The sequence below is a fragment of the Apis dorsata genome, unplaced genomic scaffold (assembly GCF_000469605.1).
Source record: "Apis dorsata unplaced genomic scaffold, Apis dorsata 1.3 scaffold_188, whole genome shotgun sequence".
Lineage (NCBI taxonomy): Eukaryota > Metazoa > Arthropoda > Insecta > Hymenoptera > Apidae > Apis > Apis dorsata.
In genome coordinates, this window is record NW_006263473.1 from 1,533,154 (window position 1) to 1,553,313 (window position 20,160).

General features: G+C 32.5%; 2 protein-coding genes and 1 long non-coding RNA gene across 3 annotated transcripts; 2 read left to right on the forward strand and 1 right to left on the reverse strand.

The window, feature by feature from the left end:
- Positions 1-266: 266 nt before the first annotated feature.
- LOC102675818 (inner centromere protein) lies at positions 267-2,907 on the forward strand. The gene is made up of 4 exons (XM_006614515.2): positions 267-1,372; positions 1,540-1,958; positions 2,032-2,172; positions 2,258-2,907. The coding sequence occupies exons 1-4, from the start codon at positions 744-746 to the stop codon at positions 2,413-2,415; spliced, it is 1,347 nt and encodes a 448-aa protein (XP_006614578.1). The 5' UTR covers positions 267-743; the 3' UTR covers positions 2,416-2,907.
- Positions 2,908-2,958: 51 nt separating this feature from the next.
- On the reverse strand, positions 2,959-19,991 carry LOC102679621. The gene is given in 22 exon segments (XM_031509852.1): positions 2,959-3,380; positions 3,454-3,555; positions 3,653-3,868; positions 3,945-4,093; positions 4,247-4,451; positions 4,522-4,662; positions 4,725-4,852; positions 4,935-4,996; positions 6,142-7,633; positions 7,885-8,065; positions 8,214-8,361; positions 8,651-8,814; positions 9,079-9,288; positions 10,412-10,960; positions 11,135-11,377; positions 11,484-11,663; positions 11,752-11,880; positions 11,963-12,123; positions 14,350-14,551; positions 15,895-16,104; positions 16,191-16,349; positions 19,679-19,991. Coding segments are annotated over 22 exon segments (5,148 nt in total). The 5' UTR covers positions 19,682-19,991; the 3' UTR covers positions 2,959-3,266.
- On the forward strand, positions 8,806-9,630 carry LOC116185451. Its single transcript, XR_004150305.1, has 3 exons — positions 8,806-8,996; positions 9,042-9,385; positions 9,501-9,630. It is a non-coding gene; the product is annotated as an uncharacterized LOC116185451 (long non-coding RNA).
- Positions 19,992-20,160: the final 169 nt, after the last annotated feature.

Genomic DNA, 20,160 nt, shown 5'->3' on the forward strand with positions numbered 1-20,160 from the left:
ATCAAGCACAAGTAATATAAGGATACATAATAAGTTAAGAAACAAATAAAGACTTTAGTGAACATAAACTATATTTGTGTATCATTACCTTCAAAAAATAATTCAGCTTTCGCACTTTGTTTCTAACTTCTGAATTATTTTTGAAAGTAAGTTAAAACATAAAATTAACAAATATGAAAAAAGAAAATTTTATTTATTATGTTTTCTTTTCTAAATTTTTTAATTATCATTATCATTTTTATTTGAAAGCAAATGAAATTAAATATAGATGTAATTAAATCCGTACATAATATATCGAAAAGCATCGAGTGTGATCTGTTTTTCTTGTTGGTCGATTACTAGAATAATCTACGGTATCAATCAAGACACTAACGAATCTCAATTAGTGTCATCAGGAATCGCTTAATGGAAGGTGTTCCTCTTGAGGTGGCACCTCCGTCAAACTCGAAATCGTAACGCGATACCCCACGAACATATTTTGTATTAATTTATGGTAAATTTCACGTTGAAGTATACAGTCGCTAACAGGGGATTCGTCATTGTTTGTATAAACGAAAAGTACAACATCGCGCGCGGAACATGGACGAATATGCGTACGTGAGTTCCATTGGGACTCCTAAGGATTAATCGTAAGACACCACCGGAAGCCAACGATATGTGACGAGTTGTTAAATTTCGATATACTTTTGTCTGTTGTAACCTTCATCGCATATTGCCTGATCAGGATTTAAGGTCACTTGACGATGTTTGAAAGCGACATTGACAACTGGTATGATTGGAAGAAAGATGATGATGTTGTTAATGAGATACACGCCGTAAAAAATGCCGAGACTATAAACGGTGTATGTATGATAAATTCCGATCGTTCGAAAAATTTCATGCCTAATGATGGCCAAGGAAAAACCTCTCGAAGCAACGGGATGATTCGCTGTGGTGCAATTCCTACTAGTTCCAGATCTGGTACCGAAGTTCGATTCATCAATCCGGCAATTTATGCAGAGACCTTAAATAACGAGGATGTAGAGCACGAAGTTGAAATTCAAGTGAGAGTCAATTCGAAAAACGATGGACGGCACGTACCTAATTGCGGTGATTCCGCGGAAATGAACGATATGATGTCCACGCTGTCTATTAACAATGGTTTGGCCACTTCGTTTATGAATCATGCCGGTGATCAAGGTTCAGCTCAAGAAACGTATCGTTGTTATTCCTTAAATTCACCGACCACATCCGCATCCTTACAGTCCGATATCGCTCGTTCCAAGTCTGTGACTTCATATACACCTTTAAATCGAATCGAGAGACGATGTAGGATTCCTGATGAAGCGGACGATAAGTACGAACTTCGGCAAGTCGAATCGGAAGTGCAAAGGTATTTTAATAATCTCATCAATTAAACGAATATTGATGTATTTCAATTATTTCCTTTAATTATTTTTTTCTATGGGATTTTTTAGAAGTTTCACTCGATATTTAACAATGTTGAAGAATAATATATCAAATTTTGAGACCAACAAAATATCGTTTCTCGTCATGTAGATACACATTTAATGGACATAGGATCGTACAAGTTTCTACCTCATCGGTATCCAGTATCAGAATATCGGAGAAAAAATCGAACGAATCGTATCTTGCCAAGAAAATCACTTACAGCGAGTGGATACGAAGAAAGCAAGAAATGGCGCGGCGAAAAAAGGAGGAGGAAGAACAGGCTCAGAGACAGAAGCAAATAGAGGCGGAAAAACTGGCTCGTGAAAAGGAAGAAAGAGAATTCCGAGAGAAAGAAAATTTCTTAAAATGGTCCGAGAAGAAGAAAAAAGAAGAGGAGAAGAAGAAAGCTGTTATTGAGAAAGAATTGACGTTACAAAAACAACTAAAAGAGGTTGAGGATAAAGCTGCTGTTGTGAAAACTCTATATCTTCGTCAATGGGCACGTAAAAAGAAGGAAGAAGAAAAAGGTAAAGAGATATTTTTCAATTAATTTCCATTATTTTATCGATAATTCCTCTTATCTCTGATATTCATCTGTAGCACGTCAAAAGAAAGAGGAAATGAAACGAAAACAACTCGAAGAAGAGAGGAAAAAGAGATTAGAGGAGAGCACGAAAGCTTATGAAAATTGGCGCAAGATGGCGAAGAATAAACCGAAGCCTGCCACGCAAGGACTTTTACGTTAGTTGTTTTATTTTCTTATATAAAAAAGTATAATTTAACGATAAAAATTTACTTGAGATTATAAATTTCCACTTACTATTAGCTCATCAAAAAGCTAAACCAGCATACGTGAATCCTACGCCATGGCAGCGAATCATCGACGACACCGAGGACGTCGAGGAAGATGCATTCAATGTTGGTAGAAAAACACAGAGTCAGCTGAAGATTAGCAGTAAGAGAAATGCAACATCTTTTCAGTGATTAAAATCGTCGTATAATTGGAACTTGGGAAATTTGTATGATTTGAAGAATGATCACATGGTTAAATACTTCTATTGCCTCGAAGTAAAATAGAATTATAGAGAAGTAATGGACGAAACAAAGAATATCATTATACTTACTTTGGATCGCAGATTCGTGTACGTTCGTAGGATATCCTTGTGCAGGATATACCGTACAATTGGAATGATATTATACGCGTTACGGCATAGTAGATATTCTGATAAAAAATAATTATATTTTCTAGCAAATATTCTTTGATACATACACATTTTCACGTTCGTCTTCTATGATGAATATTAACAATGAATATTAACATATATATCTGAAGCTAATCGCGAACAGCGTTCTTCGACCAATATTTAGATGCATTAAGACAACGAAGGAGAAAATTATCTCCTTTGCCTTCATTTTTATCTACTCGAAGATTTGTAGATAGTAAAAAAAATAAAAAAAAAAGAAAAAAAGAAAAAATATGGAAGCAAAATAAGGAGAATTTGCGTGATGATAATTAAAAGAAATGTATACGGAAAAACTGAATATTTTTATTATTTGTATTATTAATACTGTAATGTATATTACATGACCTAGATTCATTATATAATCATAATTTTTACACGGGATCAGAAGAGTGCTTCTATTCATTCGTTACATTAGACATACCTTGAGAAAAAGGATATCAAAGATTGATCAAATAGGATAATTCCAGTACACAAGAGGACGTAGAAAGTGGCACATGTAATTATTTTATCTCCTGCTGAATGTACACTTTATTCTTTCTCAATGTATGTCATATTTCATACACATAAATATTTAAAGGTGTAAATGAACAATTACACGGTATTAGCATCGTCCAATGGATCTATTTTGATCATACTTTCTTCTTCTTCTTGAAGTCTCTCTATATCTGATTTGTTCATGAAATAATAGGAAGGTTGCCGTGATTTCTAAAATTTCAAAATATTATAGATTATTATTATTGAATTGTTAGCTACTTGTTAGAATATAAAAATTTCTTACTAAATCCTTCACTATACGTTTTGCACCCGCTTTGATAAGAATATTACTTAATTCTTCAACAGTTAGTAAACCCATTGCATAATGTAAAGCTGTTCTTTCCAACTGAAATGGAATGTTAAAAATCTTATATCTTTTTTTTTTTCTTTTTTTTTTTTTACAGCTGAATCGAAAATAAATGATTTATTAAATTAATTTTTACATTGTCACCGATACGTAAAGTTTCTGGATACGTTCTCGCAATGTATTGGACCAGTTCTATATTTTCACGAAGTACTGCAATGTGAAGGGCGCATCTACTCATTGAATTCTTTCCCATCGCCAATAGTTTTCCTCCACCGTTATTTTTATTTAATAATTCCTTCACTTTTGATACATTGCCTGTTCTGATCTCATGATGTACTTCTTCACGTTGTGTCTATGAAAAAATAATATTTCTTAGATATATTAATCTTCGATATTTCTTAAAAATATAATAAACTTTTTTATTTTACCACATAATTTGGAATAGATTGTAAAAATTGTACGGTTGCTTCTCGTCCTCGTTCCTCAGCAATGTTTACAATATTCACACCTTCATCTTCTACATCCAAAATATGATCGTATCCTTCTAATAATAATTCTACTAATTTTTCTGTTTCACCTATACAAATATTACAAGTTAAAATAACATTTGTCACATAATCCTTTTGATTCGAATTTCTTTTCTTTTTTTTTTTTTTTTTATGATTTATATTAAAAAGATTTTTTTGAATTTATTTATATAGTATTTTCTATAAAATTAAATCTTGCTAACCTCTTGCTGCTAAATAAGCCACGTAACGATCAATTTCGTCGATATTTTCTCTAATATTTGCCAATTCAGCTACATCTCTAGCCGTCCTGTACAATTCGTCTCTGAAACCAACGTTAACTTGACTTTCTTGAAGTAGGTGGAACAAGCCGTCCTTTGGATAAGATCTAATGGCAGCGAAATGAATAACGCTTTGTCCATGCTCATCCTGAATTCATTTCATTAATTATATATCGATATCTTTAATATTATATACTAGTTACTAATTAAAATCATACTCTATTAGGATTGCTAAAAGCTGATTCTGGTACATCGGAACTCGGACTTTGCGGATAACCAGCATCCTCATCTCCATTCTCATTTTCGATATTCTCTATGTTTTCTTCGGGACGATCAGGAATGATCAATACATTAGGTTCCTAAAGATATATACGCCTATTCATATTTATTGTTTCAAAATTATATTTAAAATTTTGTTTACCTGTTCCTGCGGGCTGCTATCGCTTTTATTGGCAAAATTGTACAAATAAGTAGCCAGATAAGTAACTGGATCTTTTGGACGATTATTGGCAACTTCTGTCAGACCTCTGATCAATGGATCACCGAGTGCTATAGAAATTTTATATTTTTAATTCACTTTTACACAAATTAATGAAATTTTTGTTCAATCGTTCATTTAAAATCGTCTTACACGATGCTAAGTAGCGACCCTCTTCTTCTCTAAATATCGATATGTCCACTTTGTCGTCTGAAATACGAATTTTTATTATTATCAAATGAATGCATAAAATACTTAGAAATTACCTATTGCACTTATTTTATATAACGATTATTTCTACTGTTTCCACTTATATCGATACAAGTGCAATACGTTTATGACATCTTAATTATTCTTCGTTTTTCAAAAACGATAAAAATGCAAATCTTCCACAAACAAAAAGTGCGAATCACGAACACAAGGTGCATCACTCCACTCTGAAATTCGTGTTGCACGAATATAAATCGCAAACAAATTTTACAGCGTATAAATATAAAATTGAAATATGTAAAAGCACGTTTACACAAAATTGCGAGAATTTAACAATAAAAAAGAAAAAAAAAAATCACATTTGATAAAAGTGAGAGGTGAGGGATTTCGTTTATGTATAATCATTTACGTACAATAGCCATTATACAAAATATACAATTTATCTTAAAATTGAGTACATCGAGTTGGAAAGACATGTGCTACGCCATTTCTGTTTCGTGTGAACATCGAACTCGTGCATGACACATAAAGAAGCTATTAAATTCCCGCCATTTTCTATTTTTATTCTTCCAATCTTCTAGAACATTTTATATTATAACGAATATCTCTGTAAATTTCCGTTTCAGGTACATATACACATTTTCACGTAAGCATGGTGTCGTGCGACAACATGTCAAAGCGTACTGTTCATGTACCAATAACTGTTCGTTCTACTAACCTAATGAATAATCCAGTTGTTCCTCTAGTAGTTAATCATTTAAGTATCATATCATATTCGTCGCACGAGAAATAGAATAACGTTCACACACATCTTTCCAACGTCTCTCTTGTCTCTTTCATTCTCAACATACGCTAACATATCTCCCCTATATATATATTGTCTCAGTCTGATGGGAGATAATAAGACAGTCAAACGTGTTGGCTCGTGAATTATCACAGAAGGATTCCATGTATAAGCGTATTGTTCCGTTATTTTATGAAAAGAAAAAGAAAAGAAGAAGGAGAAGAAGGAGAAGAAGATACAAATATATAATAATTATAAAGAGTCGATGAAAAATAAAGACTTTCGTTTATCGATTTTCCTCCTCCCTCTCTTCACGCTCAATTCTGAAAACGCTGTTTGACGCTGTTTCGTTTACGAAAAAGTCCCGCGATCAAGGTGGCAATTTTCAACGAATTGTTTATCGACAATTCCTTCTCCAACGCTAGAACATTGAGCACGGCCCTCGAGAAATCTTGAAGGGTCTGCAATTCGGTGATGCTCAACGACTGTTGATTACCGATTCGTACCGTGTCCCTTTTCGCCGTCTCCCGTATACTTAGCCCTCGAACGACGCACAGATGCTTCAAATGATCAAATTCCTTCGACAATTCGGGGAATTTGATTATCACGTTAAATCTAAGAGTATTGCCAATCGCGTAGGGACGTGCACTTAGGAAGCCCAGCTTCTTGTCCCTCTTGAATTTCAATTTCGAATCGAACACCATCATCAATTTCGCCATTCTCGCGTAGGCATGGCCGATCAAGCCAGGCCTTGTGTCACTTGTCCGAGAAACGATCCTCAGATGATCCTGAACATTAACCCAAATAGCCAGGTCGCCGGCAGAAGCCACGTACACACCTCGACCGTAAGGCCAATGCTTCCCGTGAAGACGTTTATCGTCGTGGAGCTCGAAGTCGGTGATCGGCAAAAGTAGACCAGCTGCAGCCAGCTGGGCTCTAATAGGACTCGGCTGATCGAGGATCTCATTGAGGGTGAAGTAAGATCCGGCCTCGTCCTCGCTGCTACCCTCGGCTATCATCGTCGAGATCTCTTGGCTCATCAGTCGGTTGGTGATCTCTTGTTCCACCTCCTCGAGCTGGTTCACCGTCAGCGTCAACGGAAGAGTATAATTCTCCAGATTTCTACAACACTCTATCACACCGGCTTGAACGTATTTGGCCGGAGGATCGAGATCGTACGCATTGATCGAGGACACGGTCACTTCGTCCAGTGTATCGTGACTCTCCTCGCCCTCTTCGTCCTCGTAGAAGAATCTCGGCAGAGGGTGGTCGGGCAGATCACCGCTGGCTGTCACGCAATGCACGTCTCTGATTAAAGGGTCGAAGAACTCGGCGAACACGATGTAACTCTCGTAATCCGGCGCGACCACGGACAACGACTCGTCCTCGTCCGTGGTGTTGCTGATCACGGAATAAGCGCTGCTCGCGTTGCTGTTGTAATTCGAGTTATCGTATTTCTTAAAAGCAGGCCAGATCACATCAAAGAGATTGTGGTCCATGCGTGTCACACGGTGCTTGATACGATCGAATGTAGGCCGTTTCAGGCAACGACCGATCAATGTACCGGAGTTCCCAGCCGATTTTGGTGTCGTACCGTGTCTCGCGCCGATCAGAAGACGGAAACATCTCTCCAGGGTAGCTAGGGTCTCCGGTTCGTTTAAGTCTCGCCGCGAGGAATAGACGTCGCCTCCAGAAACTTCGTTTTTCGGCCATTGAGAGCGAGGGCGTCCGGATGGAAACAGCCGCGGAGATAAATCAATGAGGAAATTTTTTAACAGGATGGATCGTTAACAGCAATGGTTTTATGTCAATTAATTTGATTTAGTTGATTTTAGAGGATCTTGGAAAATTTTAGAACCTTTTGGATTTAGCATTTAGTTTCTTATTAAATTGTGATTGCTTGTAGGACAAATAATTTCAATTATTATATATTATATAAATTTGTGATTATTAATTATTCGTGATTGATTTGAGACGATGGTAACACGTATGAGAAAGCAAGGTGATTGAAATATAACTAAATAAATCAGTGATCGTACTATTGGATAATGAGACGTTTGTAGTTTAGATTTTCTATACTCAGAAGAAAGTACGTATAGTGCCTTAAACTATCGTAGTACAGATTCATTAGGAGTGATCGATGGTGCTCGTAAGTGTCTCGTTCGAATGAAATACCTTTATCCGTCAATATCTCGTCGGCCAACTTCTCATTAGCTCCGAAATCGCGGAGGAGTGATTTGTGAGAGAATTCGGACTGGTCTTGTTTGTAATAATCCGCTTTTTGTCCGAACTATGCGAACAATAATGATAAAGAGAAAAATATATCGACATCAACGAAACGAATGAGAGAGTATTATATCATAGAGAATATAATTTTTCGTAAATCATGTCGATTTCTATTCGAAACAATGGATCATCATTATTAAGATCGCACTCACGTTGTCTTGAACTAAAGGATTGGCACCCAAGTGAAGTAGAAGGTTATAATAATGGCCGTTGTCCGCTAGAGTAGCTGCATAGTGCAAAGGTGTTCGGCCATCGAGATCGATTGCATGAGCAGTTTCTGGAAACCTGCCTGCTAGATATCTAATGAAAACATAAAAGATTAAACAAGTCGAATAAAGAAATCGATAATCCACGATTGAACGAAGACAATTCATTTTAGTCTTGCACTTCTGTGAAACGTTACGATACAATTTTTCAATATAATTTCATTATCGTTTCATTGTCTCTCTTGTTATGAAAAATTATTCCAATCAAGTTGTTCTATTTCATAAATGTTAACTGATTGATAAGAAAAATTGAAAATACATGTAACGAAAATATGGCATTTATATTGATGTATTTAACGTAGATGTATTTATTTTTAATTTACCTAATAATAGTAGTGTTTCCAAATATCACTGCAACATGAAGAGGCGTTGCCCCACGTGGCGATGATTCATCTCTCGCAACTGCAAATTTGCGACGATCTAAAGCGCTTTGTAGATCTCTCAAGTTCCCTTCTCGCGCTGCCATATGCACAGCATGAATTTTCCCCTATAACGATTGATAGACGATATCACTTGTTATTTGAGACAAAAAGTCGATTATTTACTTCATTAATCTTCGATAAATTTATCTAATGCAAAATTTATTACATCAACCATACAGAAACCACAACAAGTCATAAACAGTCTACATCCACAAGCTATCTCATGGATGGACAAGTTAAAAAACCGGTTTGTATCGAATCATTCTTGCTTCTAAGATATATATGTTTATAGAAACGAAACGAGGCGAGCAATATTTTTTTTATATTACCATGTACGAAGGGACACGATCGATGAACGTCTGCAGCTCGGTATTCCCTGAATGCCTACCAACCAATCTTCTACCTTCGCCATTGAGCACCAGCGCGGCTAATTGCTCCATGTTGCCGGTCTCCAGCAGCTTCTCGATTTCCGGATCGGCCGTCATCGTGCCCTCGTTCAAGTCTGCTTCCGGAAGCTCCTCGTGTTCGCCGACGATCACCTGCTGATCATTTCCAAGTGCAAAACCATGCGCACGAACGTCATAACCCGACGATCGATACAGGAAAATATTAATCTCACGTGACAATCTAAATACGGTAAATCGATAATTCTCGCCTACTTTGCGTTTCGTCGTGCGTGTGCACGCTTTAGTGTGAAATGCGATCGAAACTAGTTGTTTCTTTGGCATTCACATTGTGCTTTTTCACACAGGTTTATTTTGGAATAGCATTAATGTGGAGCAATAAAATTGTTTCGATTCGTTTTTTGATTTGTTACGTGAATCATATTAATTATTTTAAAGATAGGTTTTGATTTCTTATATTTCATAGAATGGAAATTTTAATGTGGTTTGTATTTGTAGAATGGAAAAGTAATATATAAAAAAAGTGATGTTAGATAGGATAGAAAAATAAAATTCTATTGGGAGTACTTTTACATTTAAATGATAAGATAGTATCTCGTACAACAGTGAATAATGGCGTGACAACAATTTCATTGAAATAAAAAAGATATTTTTTTTTTTAAGTAGAAAGAATATTTTATAAAATATATATTTTATGAATATATATTTCATAAATTTGTTAAAAAGATTCGATATTTAAAAAAATGGAAAACAATTTGTATATCTTTTACTATGTCAAATAAAATTAAATAAAAAAACAAAAAAATAATATTATGGGTCTGTGCATAAGTTATAAGAGAAGTTCCTTGTTCAGTCATTTATTTATTATTATATATATTTGTGCGTGACAAAGAACATACCGTATAATAATCTCCATATCGATCATTTCTTATTTTCAATATACATGATATACTCTAATTATATCCTCTCATCTACAATCGCAAATGTAAATTCCTCGTTATACCTACAAGCTGATCGACTTAAACAACATGAACAAACAATCAAAAGAGTCAATTATATTTTTTTCATCTTTAATAATCTTTCACTTATATAATTAACTATTTGAAGTTGAAGTTCGTTTAAATTATAATATTACTTATTTCATATCTTACTTCTCGCTCAACGATACAAGATTGATGATGTAATTTTGCTTTGTGCTAAGAAATTCGTAAAAATTCGACTCGTCTAGTGTTATGATGACTATTTATGATGACTGTACCTGGTCTTCCTCGTTTCCGGGATCATCGACACCAGAATCACCAGTACTGGGCTCTTTTCTTTCTTCTTGCTCCGTCTTATTCTCCTCCTCCTGTTCGTCCCCCTCTTCCTCTTTCTGCGATTCCTCTGCTTCCTCTTTATCCTCTTCCGCTTTATCCTCTTCGGCTTTATCCTCACCTTCCGGTTCCTCCGCTCTCTCCTCCTCATCCTCGTTCTCCGGATTCTTTGGATTCTCCTCCATTTCTTGCATCTCTGCACCTGTCACCACGTCGTCATCCGACGACTTCTCTTCCGTTTCTTCGACCTTTGCTTCCTGTTCCTCGTTATCCTCTTCCGCGGTTTCCGGCTCTGGATTCTCCGCCACCTCTGCCTCTTCCGTTTCTTCCATCTTCTCTGCGTTTTCCACATCTTCCCCGTTTTCCGCATCTTCCGCATCATTTTCTTCGTTTTTGGTATCCTCCGTATTTTCAGCAGATTCCGCGTTTTCCTCGTTCTTTGCATCCTCCGCGTTTTCTTCTTCGTCTTTTTGATCTTCCTCGACGTTTTTTATCTGCTCAATAAAATGATCGAAACATCTGATTCTTTGAAAATTCTTTGTTCAATCTTTGTTCAATCTGATCAATGTTTTCTGTTTTTTTTTTTTTTAGAAAATTAATTTAAGAAATTTTCGAGTAAAATAAATTTCGCCATTGAAAGAAATTATTAACAATTATATTAAAATCACCTGTTCCATGGATCTGCTGAGATTTTTCGGTGCTGATTCCGCGCTGCCAAATGCACTATCGATATCCGCGCTGTTAACCTTCTTCATTCCTCTAAGTATAAATTCCTCCGCGTCCAAAATCCTCCAGTCCCAATGTTTAGGATACGACGTCCCTGCAACTCGAGGCGCTTCCGGTATCACGTTTAACAGTGATTGGTCTATGTCCGATGGTCGATTTTTGTAAAATGCTGGCGCCTTTAATCTCTGGTTACAAAAATTTCATCAATAAATTTCGTAATTTCGTAATAAAAATTAAACGTTTAATCATATTTTTATAAATTATCGAAAAATTCACGCATGGTGTACTCACGTTATCTAGTTTACTTTCATCAGCTCCGTATTCGACTAACAAATTATACAAAGTTCCATCATCCTTGGCTGCAGCCGCGTAATGCAATGGAGTCTTTCCATCATTCTCCTGCGCTTCCACAACGGAAGGGCATTTCGCGAGGATATTTCTTGCGATTTCCGTGTACCCCAAGCCACAAGCCTGTTGATTATCATATCAAACATTTATCGTAACATTTAAAAGAGAAAGAATTAATAAATTTAAAATAATAAAATTGTTACGTTCGTACCTTATGCAAGACGTTCAAACCGTTGCCATCTTTGCCGTAAAGAACGATTGGGGACGTGGCCTCTATTTTATTTTCGAGCTCCTCTAAATCGTTATTTATTACGAATGTGTGAATATCTTTCACGGTCCCCTGTAACACAGATATTTTATATTAATGAGAAATATTTTTAAAAATGGATAAAGAATCGATAAAGAAGAAAGATTGGACAAACCATAATGAACGGTACAGCTTCTAAAAATCTCTTCACTCGAGTGTTGTTGCTGGTCTCCATACGTAATTTGTTCCCATGACCCTCCCACAAAACCTGCTGCAGTTTTCCTATGTCTCGATTGTGAATCCATATTCTTATGTTCGAAGGTTTGAAGTCTAAGCCTAAGGAATAATGTTTGGAGTAATATTTTGCTCGAAAATATAATAAAGTGATTTTAAAAATTGATTTGATCGAAAAATTTTTCATTTAAATTAATTACCTCTTTCGAAAGAAAATCGATAATAAAAATATTTCATGTCTTTTTAATATAAATTTACAATTTATAACGGTAATCAGATGACACATTCTGTGAATTTTATATTTTTATTATTTATTGTATTGTTTAATTCATTAAAGAATAATGTTTGATCGGTAATCTAATTCAACATGTTTCATGTATAAAAATTTCATTGAAAATAGTGTGCATGAGTGGCATTTTCAAATAAACTGGAATATTAAATTTCGAAAACAAAAGGTGACTTAAAAATGTCACTTAAAAATAAGTATGAAAGGAAAATAAGTACCAAAGTATGAGTTTTAATGATATGACCTTTTCCTATTTGAGATATGACTTCATTAAACATTTATAAGTGACAAGATTTGTAAAGTGTACATCGCGTGTTGAGGAAACGTGATAAATATTTTAGATACTCGGGGATTTCTTTTAGCAGCAAACATCGATTTCATGTTCAACATTGTTTCCTTATTGAAACTTGGAATCAAAAACTTATGAGATTTGTAACTTTTCTCTCTTAATATCAATTATCAATCGATAATTTATTATACATATCTCTTTGTTTCTTCTCTTGATCAGAATTAATAAAAAAAATTGAAATTGTAAAATGTGTTGCAATTAAATAGATATCTTTACGACATACAATATTATCAATGAATCATTTATTTTTTTGCGTAACTTTAACTTTAATAACGACGCTGGGGAAATTAAACGAGATATCTTGTGTTGACATTTTTAACGAAAAATTACGTCAATAATCGCGCAATGTCTTTTTTACGTGTTAAAAGCACTTAATCGAGTCATATGGTTAATTATCGAGTGCTCAATTGTTTCTGAGAAAGAAAAAAAAAAATAAAACAAAACAGAAAGAAAAAATTAATAATAAAATTTCATGAAAATACATTTCGTAAAATTAATCGTAAAATAGGATAGAAGATAAAAATTATTTAAACAATATTATAAGAAATTGTAAATAATCAATTTAATTTAGAGGGAAAAATTTTAAATGTAAATAATTCGATTTAATTAAAATTACACACGCGCATGCTTTGTCTTTTAATCGACTTAGATTGCGTGTTCTATCGGTGAATTAATAAATTTTTGATAAGTTAACCGAGTGCACGGACCTCGTCACTCACTGACACGTTTGCAATATTCCCTGTTTCCTTAATAAATAGATCAATCAATGTTGGCAGAAATGTCAGTACACGTTGTACACTCACTGTAAAGTTGAATTCATACGAGTTATCACGTAGAATAAATTATTCGTTTGTAATAGGTGAACGTCTATCTACCATGATCTATCGATTTAATTATAATCTTATATCGTTAGCCTTAATAATACAACGAGTTGGGTTATTCACGATTCCGTGCGACAAGTTCAATGAAGTTATTTCGTCGCAAGTATTGAATTATTCGAAAATTAGAAAATTTTTATAAAATTGATTGCTTTTTTTTTACCAAGAAAATTCAATTTCAACTTTGTCCAATCATTTATCGCATTTTCCTCGAACAATTTACCATTCAAAATCTAATGGAGGAATAAAAATTTTTCAGGAAATACCTCGCTTGTCGATTCTCAAAGGAAATATATTTACAACACGCGATAGCTTGTAATTTTCCTTTATATAACGTCTTACTACAATTTCACTCGTGAACATGGAACAAAATTATTACCGAATGAATAGAAGAAGAATAGAATTAGAAATTCGCATCGTAATAATTTTCGACGCATTTAATAAACTTTTGAAGATTTCTAAATAATTCGTTGGTCAATCGACTAACAATTATGAGAATGTCTCTCATCCTATCGATCGAAGACAGTTTTCCTTGCTTTATAAATTTAAGTTTTATTGATTCTTTCGAGTCATTACCGAGAAGAATCCATAGGGTATAAGTCAAGGAATGTATAACCATTAAAAGTGGGAAATGAACGAAGTGAAGTTTTGCAAGGTTGTCAGTGATCTATTTTAATTGTTGTTGTTCGATAAAATAAACTTATTAAAGATTTTTGTTTGTGTATGTCTTTGAAAATATTTTTTTCTTTACTTACTTTATCAGTATGAAATCAATATGAATTCTAAAAAGTATAAAAATAATCGAAATTGCTCACATTCTTTGCCAGAGTTGGTCTTCCGGCGCGACATGTTCTCCACTTCCGGTAGCTCAATTTCCGAGCTATGCTCCAAATAATAAGCCGCAGGATTACCCCTTTTGTCGATGATACTCGCGTCACAATCGTTTTCTATGAGAACATCCCAAATTGCTTCAGGATCCTTGCAACCGGCACAGTAATGCAATGCTGTTCTCCCTTCCTAGAAATCAAAATCAAGCAAAATTTCAATTTCAATTTCAATTTGAAATCTATCTATAACAAATAATATAATCTACTAATAAATCGATCAAATTAATTATTAATTTGATCATATCTTTTGCTATTTCATCTATGAAACTTAATTATTAATAAATTTCTACTCGAAGAAACTTAAAACAATGTTTATAAAAATTATAAAATTTATAATTTCCCAAACTACTATTGAAATTAAGAAAAGAATCATAGAAAGTTCTTATTCCACATTCATGTTTTTTAAACTATCGACAGCTTATAATTAAGTTGACCATATTGATCAGACGCGAGAATAGAATAAATTCAAATTTAATATTTACTTAACTTATTGTTCAATTCATAAACGTTTCGAAATAATTTTACCAAGAGACAATTGTCGATGATAAAAAACGCGACATTATAGTGGAATTAATATCCCAGGGGAACGGCGGAGTAAAACGCGAAGTCGGCGACGGTTAAACGGCGAGTAATAAAGGTTGAATCGAGATCAAAGGGGTGGATAAAAGGGGTGAGAAGCTAGCGGTTGGCATATTCAAGGCGCTGCGTGCGCCTGGACGCGAAGCCGGATGGCTGCAGGGAAGAACAGGTGGTTTACACTTTGCCATTAGCCGTGTCACGCGATCCAGAAAAGACGACCGTCGTTACGAAAAACTGACTTTTCGATTATTCACCGTTTGGATATCTCGGATGAAGCATAAACACCATCGTCACGACAAGCCTTGAGAACGATCTTGTAATAAATGGATAAGCAAATTAACTTAATTCATTCATCGAGATTCACGTTTTAACGATCGATATAGCAGTTGTAAATGTTGCGAGAATAATTAATGATGCTTATTAAAAATAATTATCTAATGTATCTCTATTTATTTTTTATTTATATAGGATATAATGTAAATATGTATAAAGTGGAAAAGATAATAATTTTATTTGAGAATTATTAATCTCTATTGAGAATAAAAATTAGGTGAAATAAATTAGATCTCTTATCTTTTTCTTTTTTATAGTATCTTATTTTACGATTTGTACACAAATGTGAATTAAAGGTGTTAAGAAGAGATAGATAATTGAGTACATAACTTTTAGATATGATAAGAGAAAAATATTACGATGCTTTGAATTTACTTGAATCATTGACAAATAAAACATCTCTTAAATTGAAAATTATTTAAAAATTGTAAAATATTAATAAAAAAAAAATATTTCAAACTGTATATGAAATTATGATAAAAAGATATTGAAAAATTTTAAAAGACGTGCAATAAAAAAAGTCGAAATCGAAAATTCATAGAAATTTATAATAAAAATTACTCTGTCTTTCTGTTGAATGGTAATAGGATAATTTTGCACAAGCCACTCAACGATATCTTGATGATCGTGATATACTGCTTTGTGCAGCAAAGGAGTACCAGCTGGATCTTTCGCAATGGCCAATTTCTTTTTAGGCTCTTCGAATATAAGTTTTTGCGCTTCTATCAAAGATCCACGTGAAACTGCATCGTGCATGTGAGAGATTTTTGTCTGTGAAAAGAAAGAAATGATATATAAAAATTAGACTTCATAAAAATTAAATTTTTATTAATTAAAAAAAAAAATATACGCCACACCAAATAATTTGGGAGTCCTTTTAGGAAGACTCTAGTTCTAAGATCTGGGGAAACTTCACCCAACAATCGTGCTCCACGTCCTTCTAGGACAACATGTTCCAATTTCTCAAATTCTCCTCGTAGTAGCCAAGACTTTAATATTGTTGCATTCATTTGTATCTGAAAATTAAGTTAATATTAATATAAATGGTTTTTAAAAATTTGCAAAAATTAAATTAAATTTTAATTATAAATTAAAGATTGAAAAACAATTAAATGTTAAAACTTGAATGGAATTTTTGTTGGAAATATTGAATTTGTTGGAATTCATGGAAATGAAAAATGAAAAAATTGTTAAATAAAATTTTAACAATTTCATAAATTAATGATTGTGCGTATGTTTGTGGAAAATAATTAAATTTTGAAACCTTTTATCTAGAAAGTAATAATCTACCCATTAATACGTGACCATGAATCAATTCTTGAAATGCTCACTATTGATTCTCCATCAAGCTTATCCAATCGAAACTCTGTGTGACCAAGCATATCGAATCACAGATTATTAGACACGATACGATTCGTTTATGAAAATTTTCCATAATGCATTAACAAGATAAAATTATCAATGAACAATTTTAAGATTCATGAATAAATTGCAAATATTATTTTTATATTTTACATATACGTATTTTTATTTAATAATATATTCTAATTTTTATATAGAATAATATTTTAAAAACTAGAAATTCTTCTTTACTTTTCTTTAAAATTCCAAAGATAAAAGTTCTTGATCCATATGATGAAAGTTATACATAAATTGAAGTTGAGAAAAATTTGTAAAATTTGTATTTTTTTTATCTTTAATAAATATAGATATGTTTATTTTATGATCACGATTAATAAGATATAATATTTAATAAAGAATAGGAAATTGTATATAAAATGCAAAAACAAAGATTTTCAATAACACAATTTTTCAAAATTACCAAAATATTATTATTTTTTCACAATATATTATATTAAAATTTATTATTTCAATATATTTTTTTCAATATTTTATATATATATCTCATCAATTAACAAACAAAAAAAAGTATTTTTAACAACATATTATCAACAAATAAAAGATGAAAATTTGTGACAAAGTTTAAAGATGTTGCAACATTTATAATTCTTTTTACATCCAATTTTTAACTATTGCTTATAAAATTATTTCCAAAAAAGAATATTACTTGCATAAAAAATAATATGTCAAAGTAACTTCGTTTCCAATTTCGTTTTTCCTGTTACAACTACTACTACTTCATTGGTCGCGTGTGAAGCCAAATGTAACACAAATATCTAATGTAACGTTATCGTTGCAAATTGCATGTTTTATTTGCATTACAAAATTTGCAAGAATACAAAAGATATGTTTCGTATATTTTGCTAAATAGTACACGTGGATGATACACATTTATGTAAATCAATTCAAAGAAACATCATTTTAATATTTTTTAAAAATAATAATTTTTGCAACATTTCATTCTTTGGACATTTCTTTAATAATAAATTCAGACAAGAACTTAGAAGATTAATCTTTCAAGCACGAGTAATGCTTTTGTATTATTCGTTATTATTTATTAAAATAAAATACAAGGAAATCTCTCGTCTCAACGTGTTAAGTTAGTCATAAAACAAAGTGAAGCCATACTGAAATGAGTAATCAAATAATTATCCTGAAAAATATATTTCAACTATTATACTTCTCAACGTATAAGAATTTTAATTTAAAAAAGAAATAAAAAAAAAAAAAAAGAATGGAATACAAAGTAAAAAGTGCACAGATCAAAACGACAATGTGTGCAAAGATATCTAGTTATAAACAAATCGTGTGCATCATGCATTATCATCTTTATTTTTGTCGATCATTCACCGATGAATCGAGGAATTACCTGATCGACTTCATAGAATTGTCATGTCGAGATTATATATTCGCGGCATGGCGCAACACAAGGAAAAGCTTCACAGTGATACGAAACAGTGAATTGAATCGCGGCGGAGTTAAAAAAGAGAACGTGCGCGATACGAGGAAGAGTCGCGAATGAAGTCGATTCAGGGCGTCGCGACGCCACCTGTGAACACGTTTCCATAGAATTCACCGGGTCATCGAGACTGGACATTCGCTAGATGTTATTGGAAAAAAATAACGAGGAAGTGGAACGCTATTTTTTTCTTTCTTTTTTTTTTTTTTTTCGTTAAGACGATAATTATGATATAGGTCGTAATTAGATTAATTAGAGAGAGTTTCAGGAAGTTTCAGAAGATCGATTTTAAATTGAAAAGATATATTTAGATGATAAATGAGAAGAAAATTTGTATAGGTTAATTTATGTAATATAAATAATGAAAATATGATCGAAAATATTAATCGTCGATTGAAAAGTTCAGAAGAAAAATTTATAAAGGATGTTTTTGAAGATCGTAATATATTTCTCTCTGTATATGAATGTTTCATCTTATTCAATCTGCCGAACATATTTCATCAATTTGATGCTCTTTATCTATTTATTTTATTATTAATTTGCTTTCCTCTTTTCCTTTTAAATCTAGTGAATCCCCTTACTTAATTCATCAAATAATTAAATAAACATGTTAATAGCTAAAGAAAACAAAATGGTGATCCTTGAATATTCGTCACTCTGGCTGATAAAACTGAACAAGGCCAACAACTTGTTCGGTGATTCCCCTTTCGGATTCCCTTTCGAATTATTTTTAAAAACCGAAGACTTGTAAATTAGTCGATAATTCTTAATCGTTTCAACTGCAAAAACCAACCAGTGTAAAATCATTATGTAAAAATTCCTTTATAAAAAGAAGAAACAAACTCTGAAAAAAGAAAATAATTCAATATCTACAAGTTGAATAATTAAACAAATTGATTCACATTTAAGCGTATATTTTACATAAATCTTGCTTTATAAATATTTATCAATCGTGTTTTTCGAATTACGATTCTCTTCAACAAAAAAAGAAACAAAAGAACGGGACACATATTTTTTATTTATCAATCTTTCAATCTATCTTGGAACAATCCAGATTTAACGATTATCGACTATAACATTCAAGATAAATTTAATGTTTTGTCCATTTCCTTGTCGTTTACCTCGTTTACTTATTTAGCTTGCAACTCGACCAGAATCGATCCTCTGGAGCAATGACATATCGATCATGTGTGTTGCATGAATCTTGTCCAGTGACCGTTGATAAGATATGCGATTATTAAATACATGTGATTGTCTTGGAAAATATTTATTTATTATTATAATTTATTATTTATTATTATAATTAGTTAATATCAAAGTTTCATTCGATTTCGAAATACTATTAAATATAATTTTTATAATTTCACATCGCACTAATAAATTAGCAATTTCACAGAAAAATAATATAAAGTAATGTGGATGAAGCGAAAAAAAGATGAAATTGCGAAAAATATACTTCAACAAATCATATATACGTCAACAAACCATTTTTATGTCCTCTGCGTTACGTCATTTTAATAAAAATCTTTGCAACCAAATTCTTGTGCAAGTGATCTTTTAACGAGAAATCTTTTCAACGGTTTATAATTTACATTTCGCTGTAATAATGAGAACTTGTTATGAAAATTTTCACGATAAAACACATACGAATGCTAAAGTGTCTGTTGGTTGACTAGCAACCAGTAGTTTTCCACGTGTCCCAGTCAAACACGGTTTTTATTATTCAAAAAGAATATAGTAGTTGTACGATGTTATAATGAAGAGGATAATGAAGTTTTGTGATCAATGTTATTCGTTTTAACTATTTAATTATATACTATATATATAACTGTTTAATTATATACTTCTTAAAGCATACTATATTCTATATTTAAAGGAAAAAAAAAAAAGAAATACTTGAAAAAAAATATATAATTTACACACAGAATCTTTTTATAGTATTTTATATTTAATACAATAATGAAATA

What these genes read in the sequence shown, in the direction of transcription:
- LOC102675818 (XM_006614515.2), top strand. Translation starts at nt 744, where the DNA reads ATGTTTGAAAGCGACATTGACAACTGGTATGATTGGAAGAAAGATGAT. An exon ending in GTCGAATCGGAAGTGCAAAG is followed by an intron (nt 1,373 to 1,539) that starts GTATTTTAATAA and finishes CTCGTCATGTAG; the next exon opens with ATACACATTTAATGGACATA. An exon ending in AAAGAAGGAAGAAGAAAAAG is followed by an intron (nt 1,959 to 2,031) that starts GTAAAGAGATAT and finishes ATTCATCTGTAG; the next exon opens with CACGTCAAAAGAAAGAGGAA.